Source organism: Lacerta agilis, chromosome 2 (assembly GCF_009819535.1).
Source record: "Lacerta agilis isolate rLacAgi1 chromosome 2, rLacAgi1.pri, whole genome shotgun sequence".
In the NCBI taxonomy this organism is placed as follows: domain Eukaryota; kingdom Metazoa; phylum Chordata; class Lepidosauria; order Squamata; family Lacertidae; genus Lacerta; species Lacerta agilis.
This window is the reverse complement of record NC_046313.1, coordinates 54,606,764-54,620,890: the sequence shown is the minus strand read 5'-3', so window position 1 is coordinate 54,620,890 and position 14,127 is coordinate 54,606,764. Positions and strand designations below refer to the sequence as shown.

Genomic DNA, 14,127 nt, shown 5'->3' with positions numbered 1-14,127 from the left:
GGGGACGTAGGAAAACACAGGATGGGTGGGGGCAGTTTCATGCTGACATCAGTGGGCGTGGAGCGAAGAGATGTAAACGACGTCCATTAGAGACGCCTCAACTGAACTCGCGATCCCACAGCCTCAAGCGAGCTGGGGAACGGAAGATGATCCCATACGGCCCCATGGCGCATGCGCGAACTAACTAGAGAGCGGGCGTGGGGGGGTGCGGGGAGCATTCAGCAGCCGGAGGTGCACCGGAGGAGTAGAGAGGGCAGGCCAGAGCGGCAATGTTATTCTTCCTGTTTCCTTCCCCGCCCTCGCTTTCGAACGGGTGCGTCATATCCGCTTCCCCGCAGTTTCCCGCCCCCCCTTTTTATTTTCTGGCGGGCTGTAGAGGACGGAAGAGCGAAAGTGATGGTGAGCGAGGACTGCGAGGCCGAGTTCCCCGAGCGGTTCCGCTCCTACTCGGAAAACGACAAGCACTGGCAGGCGCGGCGTGCGTTCATCGTGCGCAATTATCCGCCGGGAGATGGGGAGGCGCTCTCTCCGCTCCGCGTGGACCAGCTGCTCTCGCTCTCTATGGTTTGGGCCAATCACATCTTCATGGGATGCAGGTACCGCCCCCTCTCCCTCCCGCCTTCCAGAGGACTAGCGGCATGTGGCGGCAGAATCTACCTTCCGCTCTCTTATTTTTTTACTTATTAAATTTATATATCGCCTTTAATCCAAAGACCACAGGGCGGTTTACAACATAAATCACAAAACACATTATATAATAATAGTAAAAAGGGGGGGACAATACCCACCCCACGTGCTTTTACAGGCACGCACACATGGTTCCCTTCCATATTTGACTATCTCTGAGCTTTTAAACAGTTGCTGATGCTGAGAGTTGCAGCTAACGTGTCTGTCTCTGTCCGTGGAAATCCCCTTGCTTCTGTGGCCATTTTTCAGTATAAAAATATGTGACTCAGGTTTTGAAAGGCTCCGATACTTATTTACAGTACTTAGAAGTTACAGCAAGCCTCGGTCTTGCTGTGTTTAAAGCAGAGGGTAAAGATTGCAGCCTCAGTGACAACAAGATTTCCTCTGCTAAGACTGAGCAGAATCATTTCACATTTCAGTAATCTGTTCCAGGCATTGTTAGGAGAAACTTAATAAAATTTACTTCCTAACTGCTTGGCTTGGTTGGGGAATAATGGGAGGAATTCAGTGCAGTGCTAAACAGGTTGCTCAGACAGCGCAAGCAAGCATTTCTGCTTACCTCATGAAGCAGTGTGCCCTCTCCTGGTGGTTTTCCTGACGCCCCCCCCCCCCCGCCAATTGTGGATTGGGGTTGGAGGGAGGAAACTCAGTTGTGCTAGTGAAAGTCCCTTGCACACAGGTTTCCACTGGTAGTACTTGTTTGTTTAATCCTTTCCTAGATACATAAGTGAAGCACATAAGGGAGGTTGGTCTTGCAATGCAATTAAAATCCAAGAAGAAGATTGAGTTGGTCTAGAACCCAGTTTTCCTCGCCCTTTCAGCCTTTTCTACCTTTAATGTATGCTGCAGTTTCAGCTGCTAAAATTACAAGGGCTAAACTTTTTTAAAATTATACATGGATTGTGAGTATTGAGAACTGAGACGGAACAGCAAAATATTGGACAAATATTCCATTTACTCTTCTTTTTATTCAGCTACAACAAAGATCTCTTGGAGAAGGTAACTGAAATGGCTGAGGGAATTGAAGTTGAAGATGCACCACATTTCACAACCCGCGATGAATTAATGAAAAAGGTGAACATTCAGGATTTGGGAACTCTTTGGGGCGGGGAACCTGAAATGCTGAAGGGACCTACTTTTGAAAATATTGAAACTGGTTAGAATCAGAATAGGATCTCTTAATACACAGAATTAATTCAATTGGAAAGAGAATGTTGTGATCCATTTCTGAATATTTTATTATAACTCCCCAAAAGTAACCTAGTTCTCTCTTGATCTTTGTGTTCTTGTACTTTGGAAAAACTGCTTTCATGCAGCACATTACATTGCAAAGCCACCATTGGATAGAACCCTTTTACTTTATTTCATTAACAAGAGCTGTTAACTTATGTAACCTGGTGCCATTATAAATTAAACATTTTCTGTCTTTATGGTTGCAGGGAAAAGTGTGAATACATTCATACAGCTTTAGGGAAAGCTGAAAAAAACTAGAGGTAGGGTAAAGACTACCAACATCCCTAGTTCCCTTTTGCCTAATAGTTCTTTGACTTCCTTTACCCAAATCCTAGTTGTCCTTATTTTCCAAAACTCTATTCCACTAAATCAATTTTTAACTATTCACAAAATGTGGAATTTTGAGCAAATGTTGCACCTAATTGCATTTTGATAATTGCATAGCACTACTGCTTACTAAAATACTATGGAAAATTGTCCCTGTAGACAATACATAGTATTGTGCTAAGCATATAGTAGAGGAGGTGAAAGCCAGTTTGATCTGTTGTGACTTAAGTGTCAGGAAAAGAATCGAAACTATGTAACGTGACAGGTATGTGCTGATCAGAGTGTCTGCTTGGTTGTATTAAAAAAGTCATTAAAAATCTGTTTTAGTAACACTAACATATGATAATGCAGTGTCCCAGGGCTCACTTACAATCATTTTAATACATAGTAGCCATAGGGGAAAGCTAGTGCTGAGTTCAGCAATTCAAGTCATGGCAAGATTTATGATTTATACTAAGCATAGTTGTGTGCACATGCCACTTAACACCCACAGCTGGCCTCACACAACTGTAATACAGTAGTGCTGATGTTGATGGCCTATCTTACCATCAGCCATGCAGGTTGGAGCTGATGTGTGTTGGAGTACCACAGCATCTGGTAGGCAGGCCAGCTGCCAAGGGCTGAAATGGCTGTGTGAATTAGTCTGGACTTACTTTCTTATTAATGACTTATTTTAGAATCGCTTACAAGTGAGTAAACTGGGAGTACGGCTTTCGTTCATCCTGCAGGAGATACATAATAAATTACAAACTTCGAGAACAATCATGCCCTGCTGCGGGATTTCTTATAGCTGAGGTGCCTTATTAAATGCATGACTAAACTAAACATTTTTAATAATAATTTCATTATTTCAGATAGATGCGATTGTGATTGACTTAACTGCCCTCTACTGCACACTTTTCTTTTTTTCTTTTAGAATCAACACTAGTGTCCAAAAGAAGAGATGTGAGGCTTTCATTATGCCACACCATCGGCGTAACATGGAAGACTGCAATCCTGATACTGCAAGAAGGATCACTTCCAAGATGCATTTTCAATAAGGCTATATTTACACTGGATACTGATTTTAATGGGTTTTTTTTTAATTAAAAAAATGTATATCTTGATTCAGATTTTAAAAGGTACTAAAGACTCTTATTCTTCCCCTTTCGATCACCTGGCACAGAAAAGCCCTTCCAGAAATTCGTATGGGGGCCTGGTTCAAATGTCTTCCCCCAGGTTCAAGAGTCTGACATGTAACATGTTTAGCAGATTGTCTTCTCTGTGTCCTGGTTTGCTAAAGATGAGGAGAAGGACCAGCTGCTCAGAGCAGAGAGTCAAATATTGTATCTAGAGCAAGCAAAGTGCAAATATGCCTGTCTGTCTCTGCTTTGTGGTGGCAGGGAGAGTAGGCACTAGGATACAAGTGGTGCCTGCTCCATGCCCAGGTTCTTGACAAGATCAATATGCCTGCTCTCTTATGGGGACCAGCAGTTATGTAGTGGAGAGATGGCTAGATGGGGAAGTAGGTATCACCAGAGGCTTAATTTGGCAGATGGCATCAGCAGTAGGAAGAAGGTGGTGAAGGATGGTGTGTTTGTGATTTTCTTGCCAAGTTGGCACAGGACGATGGTCATAGGATCGTGAGAATACTGAGCATGAAACAGTGGCTTACTGTGTCCTAGGTGCTTTAAGCTTTTTAAAGGATGCCATCAAGGGACTTGGCAATGTTATTGTGACCCTTGAGGAGGTCATCCTGTTATGGAATACCTTGAAGGCATAGGGGGATAGAGTGTAGAGCAGAGCTTTCCAAACTTTTCATGTTGGTGACATACTTTTTAGACATGCATCATTTTGCGACACAGTAATTCAGCTTTACTAGCAAACCAGAGGTCAAACTAACTCCTTTCCAGCCCTGCGAGGAGTGTGGGGAGCATTCATGTGACACACCTACACGCTGCAGCCGACACACAAATCTGTCGCGACATACAGTTTGGAAAGCTGTGATGTAGAGCATTGCGACCTGCTATCTGGCTAATCTCATTAAGCTGGGCCTTGGACTTGCCTGGTACACAAGGTGCATATCTAACTAGATGTCACTATAATGCTTAAGGGTTCTGTGATGAGAATGAGCAGGCTGCAATCACTCTCGCATCAAGGAACTACTTACTTGTCATTTAAAAAAAACGCACACACAACCAGGAAACGAAAATCACAATAATTCATGAACAATTAAAACACCCAACTGCAAACCTCTGCTGGTTATTTCACAACAGTGAATCTCTTGAGTAAATGAATTGTCAGTTAACTGCTTTTATTTAAGTGACAGTTTCTATCTTTGGTCTTTCAGAGTTCACTTTTCTGTGTGCTCTCTCTCTACTCTTCCTTCTTCTGTATCCTTTCTTCATTAGGTCCCTTTCCCCACCTTCTTCATAATTTTGCTGCTTCCCCTTGTGTCTTCTCTCTGACCTCTTACTTTGCCCTGCCCCCATTGGACTTCCTTCACTGAGACTCACTTCCACCACCATTCCACGCCTCTCCCAGACGCATTGCTTGTGTTCTAAGGTCCTTAGGAGCTGGCCTTACATACTTTGCCCTGCTCTAATGATACCTGTCCTCATGTATCCCGCATGACTGTGTTTGTCCCTTTAAGCTATTCAGAGCCACAACTTATCATCCCCTGTCATGAACAAGAGAAAGGGAAAGGAGAATGTTAGCCGCTTTGAGACTCCTTAGGGTAGTGATAAAATGGGATATCAAATCCAAACTCTTCTTCATAAGAACATAATAATACCCCTGCTGAATCAGTGGCCCACCTAGTTCAGCATTCTGTTCTCACAGAGGCCACTCTGTGCCCATGGGAAGTCAGGAAGCAGGACCTGAGTGCAAGCACATTCTCCCCTCCTGTGGCTTCCAGAACCTGGTACAGTGGTACCTCAGGTTACAGACGCTTCAGGTTACAGACTCCGCTAACCCAGAAATAATGCTTCAGGTTAAGAACTTTGCTTCAGGATAAGAACAGAAATTGTGCTCTGGCGGTGCAGCGGCAGCGGGAGGCCCCATTAGCTTCAGGTTAAGAACAGTTTCATGTTAAGAATGGACCTCCAGAACGAATTAAGTTCTTAACCCGAGGTACCACTGTATTCAGAAGCATACTGCCTCCAACTGGGGAGGTAGAAGATAGCAATCGGGGTTGGTAACCATTGATGAACTTGCCTTCCGTAAATTTCTGATCCTCTTTTTTAAAAGTCGTAAAGCTGGTGGCCATCACTACCTCTCATGGGAATGAATTCCTTGGTTCATGTGTTGTGTAAAGAAGTAGCTTTATTTGTCCTGAATCTCTTGATATTCAGCTTCATTGGATCTCCATGAGTTCTAGTTTTATGTGAGGGGGGGAAAGCTTTTATCTTCAATTTTCTCCATGTTATGCAACTGTTATGTTGCCATTTACTTGCTTCATCTCTAAACTAAAATGCCCCAAATGCTGTGATCCTTTACTCATATGGGAGTTTATCCATTCCCTCAGTCATTTTGTTTCCCGTTTTCTGAACCTTTGCCAATTCTATGATACCCTTTTTGAGGTGAAGCAACCCAAACTGAGGCAGCCACTTGCAGTACCACACCTTTTTGCTTCTTCTCAGTACATTGTACCTGCTTGCTGGGGACTTTATTTACCTTTGTTCTAGCACCCAGCTGTTCTTCCAGTTGCACTGTCCTTGCTTCCAGAACAGTGATGGGAGACTTGTATTTAAACTTTGGAGCATTCTCCATTTTCTGCAGCTTGGCTTTAAACTCCTTGTTCTGATGCTGAAGCTGCCGGTGAGCATTTTCATTCTTTATGGGCTTTACTATCCTCTATGTCTAGGTCTGCATTTATCTGGTCAATCTGAAGATCTGCTTCCTTTAGATACAGCTCAGTATTGAATTGTTTTTCCTCCAGTTCTTCCTCAAGCAGAGCTATCCAAGCCTTCAGGCACTGCAATCTCATCCTCTCTTGCTGTGCCTGACATTTAGCATGTTCAACAGCTGCAAGTTCCTCCTTCAAACCGAATAATCTCTGCTTCCATGAAAAGGAGTGTGTCAAATGTCAGACACAGCAAGAGAGGGATGTCTTCTCATCCTCAGTGGCCTGTGTTAACATTTCATATAAGTATCATTCAGCTGTGCATTTAATCTTTCATTTGGGCCTGCAGTTTGCAGGGTTGTTGGATGACTGCCTCATGATTCTTGCTAGCAAAGTCCCTTTGGGCCTTCAGATCCATTATTACATCTGTTTCCAGCCTCCTGGCAGCCACAACCATGGAGTGCTGCTTCCTTTCCTCTTCCCATTCCACTTCCATGTCTTGCACCTGTCTCATCAGCTGCTCCAGAGCTCTGTTTGACTTTTCCAACTAATGAACACTCTTGCCAGCATCATTTTTCTCCACTGGCAATGTGCCCTGCTTTACCACATCTTTGGCAGATAGGCCTGCCATCTTCATCAAGTTTATCCTGTAACCAACAGTCCCTTCTGCTGTGTCATGGCTCTGTGCGTCAGACCTGCTTTCAACTTTTGCATCTCCCTCTGTATCTTTTCCAACATCCTCTTCCTGCTTTCAGTTGCTTCAGCTCCTTCCATCTTGCCTCTTCCTCCTCTCCATCTGTGCACAATCAACATCACTGGACTTTTGTTGCAATGCACTGATTCAGTCAAAGGCCCTGGCAAGATTCTCTACAAAAGCCTTGTTTTGTTTTCTGTAAAGCTGAGAAATCTTTCTCCTAAAAATCCCAGAAGGATGTTTCCCCATTTGCCAAAAGAACCATTTTAGTTTAATAATGCTATTAAACCCCTTCCAGAAATCTCTTGATCATTTGTTGTGCCTTGGGTCCTCACTTGCTACCAGCTACTGAATTGCTCCTAAAGCCCCCAAAAGCCCTGGGGCCTATTTCCTCAAATGTTCTGTGGAACCCTTTCAAATACACACACCAGTCACTTAAAGATGTGTTCTGCCATCTCCTTTTGATTTGATGGCCAAACTAACACCACCCTTTTTGATACCCTGCTTCAGTTGGCAACTCATGAAACCAAAGCATGCATTGCAGAATAGCTTTAAATTCCCCAGACAGTGTCCTGTTCCCTTGCATATTTTACCATTAAAAACCTAGGGTACCCTAAAGAAACAAAGGAAAGCTTGTTCCCTGGATCTCTGAGCCTGTACCCTTTCTGCCTCGTCACCAGCGTTCTCACCAGCAAGGCTCATGATGCCTCTTGAGATGATTGTGCTCTTTTCTTTTTTTTTAGACTCCTCAATCCTGTTGATGACACCAAATTTAATACCTTGCATTTCTATGATCAGGAACAGGCTGCAATCACTCTGAAGTTAAAGAACATGCACACATTTCTTTCTCTTAAAATAAAAAACTCAACACAGACACACCATTGCCCCACTCACTTGATAACAGCAAATTTATTGAATAAAGGAATCAATAATGTTAGTTAACTAATGCTATTCAGGTGACAGTTTTGGTTTGTGGTCTTCCAGTTATCAGTTTGCTTTGCTTTGAACTCTTTTGTCCTCTTTGGAGGAGCGGAGACGCGAACCCGGTTCCCCAGATTACGAGTCTGCTGCTCTTAACCACTACACCACACCATACAGATGTACAGCTCATGTTCTGAATTCCTTAGGAGCAGGCATAGCCATTGTAGCACTAGAGTTAGTATCCTGCCCACCAACCAAGCAGATCTTCAGGACCAGGAGCAGTTTTCCACACGTATTCAAAGTTGGCACTCTCTCTTATAGTATTTTGTGAGGAACATTTGGCTAGTTTTGCATAACAGGAAATGGTCGATATGAGATGATATGAGGCCAGTGTTGTGTTTTAGGGTCAGATTCTCTCTTGCTAACCCTGTACATAATTCAGAGCTGCACATTTGGCAGTCATTTTCCAGGAGCCAAATAAACAGACCATTTCCCACTAATGTTCTATACAAAGTAGTATAAAATATTTACTGAATACTTTTTCACAAAACTAAGAGATGAAAGAAGAGAAATGCTAGTCAACCTTTTCATTAAAGCATTTTTCATGTCAAAATTTAACTCAAGAAAAAGAGAGGGGAATTTAATACCAGAGTCACACCATCAGTTTTTTAAGTGTGTATCCAAAAATTTACAAAGCATCCCCATCTGTCTGTAAAAAGTTGCCATACATTTTCTTTACTTGCTTTCATCACTTTTGAGATGAAGACTCTATGTTAGAGACGGTGAAGCATAGATCAAAAGAATCACACAAACATCCTAAGAATACACACATTGTAATGGGGAATGGAGCCTGGTCCTTTTTGTGGTTTGCCCTCATGTTACAAAATTCTTTTTGCCAGCTGATCCCCACAAGAATACAGGTTCACAGGCCTTTAAGCTGTTGTGTAAAGTGTTCTTTTTAAAACAAGCTTGTAAAAATATTTTGTGAGCAGCTGTCTCCATACTGAACTGAATTTTGTGTGTGGTTTATAATAAAATTGTAGCATTTTTAATTGTGGTGTTTGCAACTCTGTTTTAATATGATAGCTGTCTTCAAACCTAAAAGGTCTGTTCTTGTGTTGCTGCCCTCTGGACCTCTTATGGAGGGGGCACTCAAAGAAGGACTCAGATGATGATCACAGAGTCTGGGGTGGAGAGGTGGTCCTTGAGGTATTGCGGTCCTGAAACATTTAAGGCTTTATAGCACTTTGAAATGGCCATGTAAACTACTTGGCAGCCAGTGCAGTTGAACCAAGGTTAGCATTGTATGCTCAAACCATCTTTCCCTGGTCAGCAACCTGGCTGCTGAATTCTGCACCAGCTAAAGTTTCGAAACTGTCTTCAGATGCAGTTCCATGTATAACACACTGTAGTAATCTAACCTAGAGGTCACCAGAGCATAGAGGACAGAAATTAGGCTATCCCTGTCCAGACAGGGATGAAAGGCACTCCCCACCACTGAGGCCACCTGAGATTCAAGTGACAGTAATGGATCCAGAAGTATCCTCAAGTTGCGTAATCGCTTCTTCAGAGGGTGTGTAACCCCATCAAGAGCAGGCAACCTCCAATCCATCTGATCTAGGGAACCACCCACTAGCAGTGCCTCAGTCTTATCGCGATTGAGCTTCCGTTTATTGGATCTTATCCAGTCCATTACCAAGGCAAGACAACAGTCCAATACATAGACTGCCACACCTGCAAATGCAAAAGAAAAGTAGAGCTGTGTGTCATTAGCATATTGCTGGGAACTTATTCCAAAACGCTGGATGATCCCACTCAGCAGTTTCATGTAGATGTTAAACAGCATGGGGTATAAAATTAAACCCTGAAGAACCCCACATTGAAGGGTCCAGAGCATGGGTAGGCAAACTAAGGCCCGGGGGCCTGATCCTGCCCAATCGCCTTCTAAATCCGGCCGTAGACTGTCCGGGAATCAGTGTGTTTTTACACGAGTAGAATGTGTCCTTTTATTTAAAATGCATCTCTGGGTTATTTGTGGGGCACAGGAATTCGTTCATTAAAAAAAAAAAGTCCGGCCCCCCACAAGGTCTGAGGGACAATTGACCGGCCCCCTGCTGAAAAAGTTTGCTGACCCCTGGTCCAGAGGGTCGAAAAGCACTCCCCAAGTATCACCCTCTGGAAAGGACCATCCAAGTAGGACCAGAACCACCACAAAGCAGTGCAACTCACCCCTAGCTTGGATAGCCGCTCTGAAGGATACAATGGTGGATTGTACTGAAACTTGCTGAGAGGTTGAGGAGAATTAACACTTTCCCCATCTCTCTCCTGATAGGGTGACTAAAGCAGTTTCTATGCCAAAACCAGTCCTAAACCTCGATTGAAATGGATCTAGAAAATCAGTTTCCTCCAAGAGCACCTGGATCTGGATTTAGCCATTGTGGCTAATGCCCATTGATAAATCTGTTTTTAATTAATTTGTCTTACAGCTACGTCTTGTGGCAGTGAATTCAATGAATTATTTCAGCTTTGTGTCACAATGCAAGTTCTGCCCCTGCCTTTTCTGGCCTGTATCAATGGCCAACCCAGATAGTTTTGATCAGACTCCTACCCATAGTAGACCACAAGCTTAACATGAAGAAGAAAAAGAAGAGTTTGGATTTGATATCCCGCTTTTCACTACCCGAAGGAGTCTCAAAGCGGCTAACATTCTCCTTTCCCTTCCTCCCCCACAACAAACACTCTGTGAGGTGAGTGGGGCTGAGAGACTTCAGAGAAGTGTGACTAGCCCACGGTCACCCAGCAGCTGCATGTGGAGGAGTGGAGACGCGAACCCGGTTCCCCAGATAACGAGTCTACCGCTCTTAACCACTACACCACACTGGCTCAACAGTGTGGTGCAGCAGCAGAAAAAGCTGCAACTAGGCTGCATCAACAAAAGTATAGTGTCCAGGTCAAGGGAAGTAATAGTCCTGTTCTATTCTGACACCTGGCATACTGTGGTGTAGAGTTCTGGGGGCTGTAATTTAAAAAGGATATTGACAAGTTGGAAAGTGTGCAGAGGAGGGTGACCGAGATGAGTCTGGAAACCAAGCCTTATGAGGAACAGTTGAGGGAGTTGGGGATGTTTAGCTTGGAAAAGAGGAGAGTGAAAGGAGATAGGATAGCCATCTTCAAATATCTAAAGGGCTGTCACATGGAAGATGGAGCCAGCTTGTTTTCTCCTGCTCTGGAGGGTAGGGCCCAAACCAATGGCTTCAAGTTACATGAAAGGAAATTTTGCCTAACACCGTCAGAACTTTCTGATGGTAAGAGCTATTCGACCATGGAATGGATGTCCTTGGAAGGTGGTGGACTCACCTCTGGACATTTTAAAGCTGAGTTTGGATGGCCATCTGTCATGGCTGCTTCAGTTGAAATTTCTACATTGCAGAACCTGCCTTGTTCCCCTCAGAGTCTCTTCCAACTCTACAATTCTATGATTCTATGAAGCTCACTGCATTTTGTAGGAAAGAAAATGGCAGCATTGGCAGGTCTAGCTGCTTAGGCTCAGTCAGCACTTCTAGAACTGCTGCTGTTGGGGTATTTGTGGCTCACTGTCAGACAGCCTATAAGGAGTATTGAAAGGAGCCCTAGGCCTGCGTGGCTGGACTCTATACATACAGCATTGCAGGAAACTAAAAATGTTAGTGCTACTGCCATACCAAAATAAAAAGAAAAGCAGGAGCACAAGGCAGGTTCTGTGTCAGTGACTCAGACCTATTTTCCTATGGTAAATGATGTGCTAGCAATGAGCCTGTTATCTACAGTGGTTCCAGTTCTTAGGTTCTTCATATATTACATCCCTGTTGTTGTTGTTGTTGTTGTTGTTGTTTGTTATTAATGGTCAGGCAAAAACTGTTATTTGTGTTACTTGGTCATTGAGAGGGAAGAAAATTATTTTTATATAAAGAAGATTGGCTACATAAAAATGCAGAAGCTTAGTTTCTATGTTCCACACACACAAGCCTCAGCTTGAGATGTGGATATTAACACTTGCACTGTCTGTAACAGTGCCATAACTGTTCTTTCTGTTTGAAAAACTTCCAGGAGGTTGATGATATGTGATAGTCAGGTGGCGGGGGGGGGGGGAGACAGTGAGGGGCACTTCGCTTTCGTACCTCACCTCACCTTTCTCTGTAAGTGGCTTTCCCTCACAGCATTCCAAATGAAACCACATGTGATCATTTAGAGTGGATAAACAAGGCAGGGAAAGGGTTAAACGCCCTCTGCTCCCAATCACCTCATGTGAAGTGGCTATTCATGTGGGGGAAAGACTGTCAGGTCAGTTTGACATGCTTGCTGGCAAAGTGCTTCCAAATGGACCTATGTCACTCCTACCAGAGGCCTGCTATCACATTAGGCTAGGAGATTCCTTTCCCCTGTGTGGAGTTGTCAGGTGGAGACTACATTCTGCCACATTTCAGAAGATAGGAAACTGCTACCTGGGTCAGGTGTAAGGAGCCTTTGGCCCTCCTGGTGTTGCTATAACTCCCATGCTTGCTGGGGTTGATGGGATTCAGCAACACATGGAGAGGAACAAAGGTTCTCCACACCTGATCCAGCAGGTATTGCCTGCCTTCACTAGAAACAGTCTCTATCTATAGCATGTTCTCACAGATTTGATCCAGGGTTGGTGGGGGGAAATATTCTCTACCACCCCCACCTGACTCTGTAAAGGTATTTTCACTTTATCTGTCCCACTTGCAGTTCATGCTAAGCACAATTCAGCTCCTATGCATATTCTCTTTGGCTGTGCAGTTCTAACCTACCAATAACTTTTATGGGTAAAAGTTATGACAGGAATTTGAACTACGGAAAGAAGCAGCAGAAAATTACTGCTTCATGTGTTTATTTTCTTTTTTAAAAAAACCAAAAACACCCCCAAACCCAAACCCATTCTCACATTTTATCTTCTTATCCCAGCAACCATTACTGTTAGCCAAAAATACCCACTCTAATACCACTAGTTAATTGTGAAGCCCCTTTTCCTACTGTTGGGTTGTAAACTTCCACTATTGTAATCTGCTTTTACATCTATTATTGTGAGAGAATATTAAAGTCCCTCTTTAATGTAATGCAAGTGATTGTTTGTATTACCACCACATCTTTCCTGGCCTTATATAAAAATGTTAGCTCCTGAGAATTTGATAACATTTCCCAATCCTTTTTACTTTCCGTCCCTACAATTCACCAAGCAAGCATATTTTGTAGCCAAGGTAGTGTTTATCTTTCATTTAGCAAAGGCAGGACTTAAATGACCTAGTATGCCTGTTAATGAGAAGGTTGTTATAGTAACATGTATTCTGATATCAGTACATGGGTACTATTTATATAGAAGTAACATGATCTTAACCAAAACAAAGATCACACACGCATAGCAGTTAAGGAAAACTGAATTAATGCTTGTGAAATAGCTGCAATGATAGAGCACAAAAGAGAAGTCTTGTACTTTCTACTTGGGTTATTAAAGAATTGTACTTCTAGTCGGTGATTTTGTACAAATCGTTTTCCACCATGTTCAAGAGTACAAATGAATGTAAATTCAGAATGTTTCCTAGTATTTGATTTTATTATTAATGTTGTGTCTTTCATAAATCTGAGTTTTCAAACTCATAGTAGGAAATATTTCTTTTAAACTTGTTTCAGAATTGGAAATAAACTATACAGTTGAATCTTGCGACTGAAATGATCTAGGAGTGCAATTCCTTAATCCAGAAACTACTAAATGCATCTGAACGTTCAGGATTCTTTAGAAGAAGTATTAAATAAATAAAATCGTATCATACTTTTCCTTGGTTTTCAATTTCTCACCATGTGACACTGGAAATATTGATTCCCCCCCGCCTAAAAATACCTTAACTCAGCAAAACTTTGCTATCACCAGTATTCTGACGGCACCCAAAACTTTTACCTTTTATGTTTAAATCCATGGAAACTGATCAAGTTCTGAATGAAAGCCTGATTCAGTAAGACTCGATGAGGGTAAACTGAAGCTTAAACTACACAGGACAGAATGCTCCTGGCTGGCTGGGTTTTCAATCAGCCTTGGATAGGGATGCACTCCTTTTGAAGATAAAGTTTTAGGTGTACCTTTGCATTCAACCCTGAGCCTGGATGGGCTTTGACAGCATCCAGGAGCACTTTTGCACAGCTAAGGCTAGTGCAAAAACTGTGCCTGTTCCTTGCAGTATCAGGCCATCATTAGCATGTAACTTACTTAAATCTCATTTGGACTACTGTGACACTCCACATGAGACAGTCTTTGAAGAGTATTCAGAAGCTCAAGTTGGTTTTGCATGCTGCACCCAGTGAGTGGGGCCAGCTATCAGGGGCATGCAGTTCCCACGCTTTCACAACTTCATAGGCTAGCAAGTCTGTTTCTTGATAGAATCCAAAGTGCAAG

General features: G+C 43.0%; 1 protein-coding gene across 2 annotated transcripts; it reads left to right on the top strand.

Annotated features, from left to right (window-relative positions):
• The first annotated feature begins 342 nt into the window (after positions 1-342).
• Positions 343-3,367, top strand: CDKN2AIPNL (CDKN2A interacting protein N-terminal like). Of its 2 annotated transcripts, XM_033140106.1 has the most exons (4): positions 343-596; positions 1,662-1,761; positions 2,127-2,180; positions 3,164-3,367. In XM_033140106.1, exons 1-3 carry the CDS (start codon positions 397-399, stop codon positions 2,136-2,138), a joined length of 312 nt encoding a protein of 103 aa, XP_032995997.1. In that variant the 5' UTR covers positions 343-396; the 3' UTR covers positions 2,139-2,180; positions 3,164-3,367. The 2 variants fall into 2 exon arrangements, with proteins under 2 accessions (XP_032995997.1, XP_032995998.1); XM_033140107.1 differs by lacking the exon at positions 2,127-2,180.
• Positions 3,368-14,127: the final 10,760 nt, after the last annotated feature.